The sequence below is a fragment of the Sinocyclocheilus anshuiensis genome, unplaced genomic scaffold, assembly GCF_001515605.1.
Source record: "Sinocyclocheilus anshuiensis isolate Anshui unplaced genomic scaffold, SAMN03320099.WGS_v1.1 scaffold249, whole genome shotgun sequence".
NCBI classification, from domain to species: domain Eukaryota; kingdom Metazoa; phylum Chordata; class Actinopteri; order Cypriniformes; family Cyprinidae; genus Sinocyclocheilus; species Sinocyclocheilus anshuiensis.
The window spans coordinates 1,290,262-1,293,311 of NW_015540871.1; the positions used below are offsets into that span (position 1 = coordinate 1,290,262).

General features: G+C 34.8%; 1 protein-coding gene across 1 annotated transcript in view; it reads right to left on the reverse strand.

The window, feature by feature from the left end:
- The window catches only part of LOC107688119 (periplakin-like), a 17,050-nt gene that overhangs the window by 10,348 nt on the left and 3,652 nt on the right, over positions 1-3,050 (reverse strand). Inside the window, exon 2 of the mRNA XM_016485690.1 lies at positions 251-350. Coding sequence (XP_016341176.1) covers positions 251-350 — 100 coding nt within the window. The remainder of the gene's footprint in view (positions 1-250; positions 351-3,050) is intronic.

A 3,050-nucleotide genomic window follows, 5' to 3' on the forward strand; every position in this document is an offset into this window, starting at 1 on the left:
TATATATATATGACTATGTAAAAAATATTTTTATGAATATAAAAAATAAAAGCTAATTCAAAATGCCATAATAATATATAAATAATACTACAATAACACTGGCATACACCTTCCGCTATTTTACCCCAAATAAACCTAATCTGATGTCTTTGAAGGGACATTAACAAGCTTAATGGTAGGGAAGACAGGAAGAGTGACTAACTCTCTGGCTTTGATTTGTAATCCACAGAAAGAGTCGTTCTGTACTTACCCTGTTGAAATTCTGTTCTGTCTCAATGATGTTCTTCTCCACCTTGTCTGCATTCTTCTGCAACTTGTCAATCAGGGTCGCCAAATCAGTATCAAGTGGTCTGAGGTCAAATAACAGGAAGTTTTTGTGGGAGCAGTTTGACACAGATTCAGAGAGCCAAATATACACATTTCAGTCTGCATTTCCCAAAATAATGCTGCAAATGTAGTAGGTTTGTTAGGCTGTATCTCTGGATCTAGGACAGAAGCACCTCACTTCACTTCTCTGTCATGCTGAGATGCTCTGAGAATAAATACCGGACTTGAAACTAGGGCTGTCGCGATTCGTCGATTTTCGACTTCATTTTGCTCGCGTCGACTAACCGGCAAAATACCGGAAGTGGCGCATTTCATGGACGAAACTGTCACTTTAAATGTTTCTTCCCATTGGCATTCACCAAAAATTAAAACTATTAAAATTTGTTTTTACAAACACTAGATAAACAATTTAAACTTAATGACAATTAGAAATGTTGGCAACTAACTGAAAAAAAAAAAAGTTTAAGTTTTTGTGGGAGCAGTTTGACACAGATTCAGAGAGCCAAATATACACATTTCAGTCTGCATTTCCCAAAATAATGCTGCAAATGTAGTAGGTTTGTTAGGCTGTATCTCTGGATCTAGGACAGAAGCACCTCACTTCACTTCTCTGTCATGCTGAGATGCTCTGAGAATAAATACCGGACTTGAAACTAGGGCTGTCGCGATTCGTCGATTTTCGACTTCATTTTGCTCGCGTCGACTAACCGGCAAAATACCGGAAGTGGCGCATTTCATGGACGAAAATCCATAAAACTCATTAGACTGTTTCCTAGTGATGGGATTATTGATACCGAGGCTCCGATGCAGTTTTCAAAGCACTATTGTATCACACACTGTGCCGATGCTTGTATCGAAATGACAACACCACGTGATTGACGAGGTTTGAAGCTTCGAACGTCATGCAGTATCGGAAGGTCGCTGATTTGAAAACAATTCGCATGACTCTTGTGTTTGATTTACATTGACTTGGTTGTGTGTGTGTGTACACTTATTTGGGATTCAGTAGAATAGTTTAGAATAACCTCACACGTCTATTGCATTTTATCATGTTCTAGCTGGGGTCTCAAGAGACCCCGAACAGCTCACCCAAAATAGTTGTTTCTTTCTACTCATGTCGGTTTATTAATTATAATCACACACTTGTATATTTTATATTATTGATCAATATATGAATCCACTGACCGGACTACGCATGACACGAGTTGGCACTTGGCACAGATTAAAAACTTTTTCAAACCATCCTCTGCTTCGCGATGTTTCGGTAGATAGGCTGGAGAAACCGAGTCTGACCAGCAGATGTCGCTAATGCGCACTGTGTTAAAAAGCTTCGAGTAATGAACCGTTTTTCGGCACAATTTCATGAAAGCCTCAAACGGTTCAGAAAGCCTCGGTTTCCCATCACTACTGTTTCCCAAGGCTGCATGATATATTAAACCCATGTAAAAATCATAATTAAGCATAAATGTCAATTCACAAACGCTACGATTTAATTAAATAATTATATGCGACGCAGTGATGTCCACATATTATTTTAATTACAATGGCTATAGCATTTCTGTCCTAAAGAAATGGCCAGATATTAAAGAATAAGTTGACATTTGAATTAAATGGTGCTTGGTTAATATTAAACAAGTATTAGATTGCACAGCAATGTGTAAAAATAATCATCAGGCCGTTGGCGCCCTCTGCAGGCCTTTGTTGTAATGCGTAATATACATTAGCTCTATTGTTTATAATACATTATGTATTTTAACAGTTTTGTTCAATAAAACCATATGATTTCTTGCTTTTGATACTTTATTTGAACTAATTATTATTGCCTCATTCCTATTATATATGTATTTTAAGTAATATTAAAGGCTATTGTTCACTTACATCTATTTTTATTATCACAAAAAAAAAAAATTATTATAGGAAGCATCTCCAATTAATTGATTTTATTTAAAAAAAATTTTTTTCCAGAAATACTGCACATTTTCATTTTTCTCCTAAATAAATTCCGGTAAATAACATTTCTGGTAAATACTCCTTTAAAAAGTGTTTTTTGATTATAATTTTATTATTAGTAGACTAGAACACATGGATATGTTGTCATTCTTACACTATAATACTGAACTTTGATTTCAGTCATTTGGACTATGAGATGGACACTTGCTTCTTGCACTCTATGTTTCACTTTTGCTTTAAAAAAAGGATTTAATAGAAATTTGGATTTCATTTGTTTTGAAATTTTTTTTGTAGGAAATTAATCGTTAAGATTAACCGATTAATCGATAAATTACTTGATAGATTAATCGAAATAAAAATAGTCGTTAGTGGCAGCCCTATTTTGTAGTGTATATTTTATTATTTTTACAGCATTTATTAACCTTGGTTAATGCTAATTTATAAATTGTTCTTTATTGTTTATAATATAATTTATAAATTCACCACTTCATGTTGGTTCATTGACTTTTATTTTTATTATTTTTAATGAAAGGGTATGAAAAAAAACATTATTTGAAATTGCATACGGTGATTTATGGACGACCACCTAGGAGAGGAGGTAATTCTGACTTTGCTATGACAATCTGGCGCTTCTGAATCAGCTAAATCAGCTACTTTAGTTTAAGTATTTGCTATTGACTGTTCAAATGCGGAGTTTTGCGCATCGTGTGTGTGTGCGCACGGTGTGTGAGAGAGAGAGCGAGAGAGAGCATCACATCAAAGTGGAGTAAGCT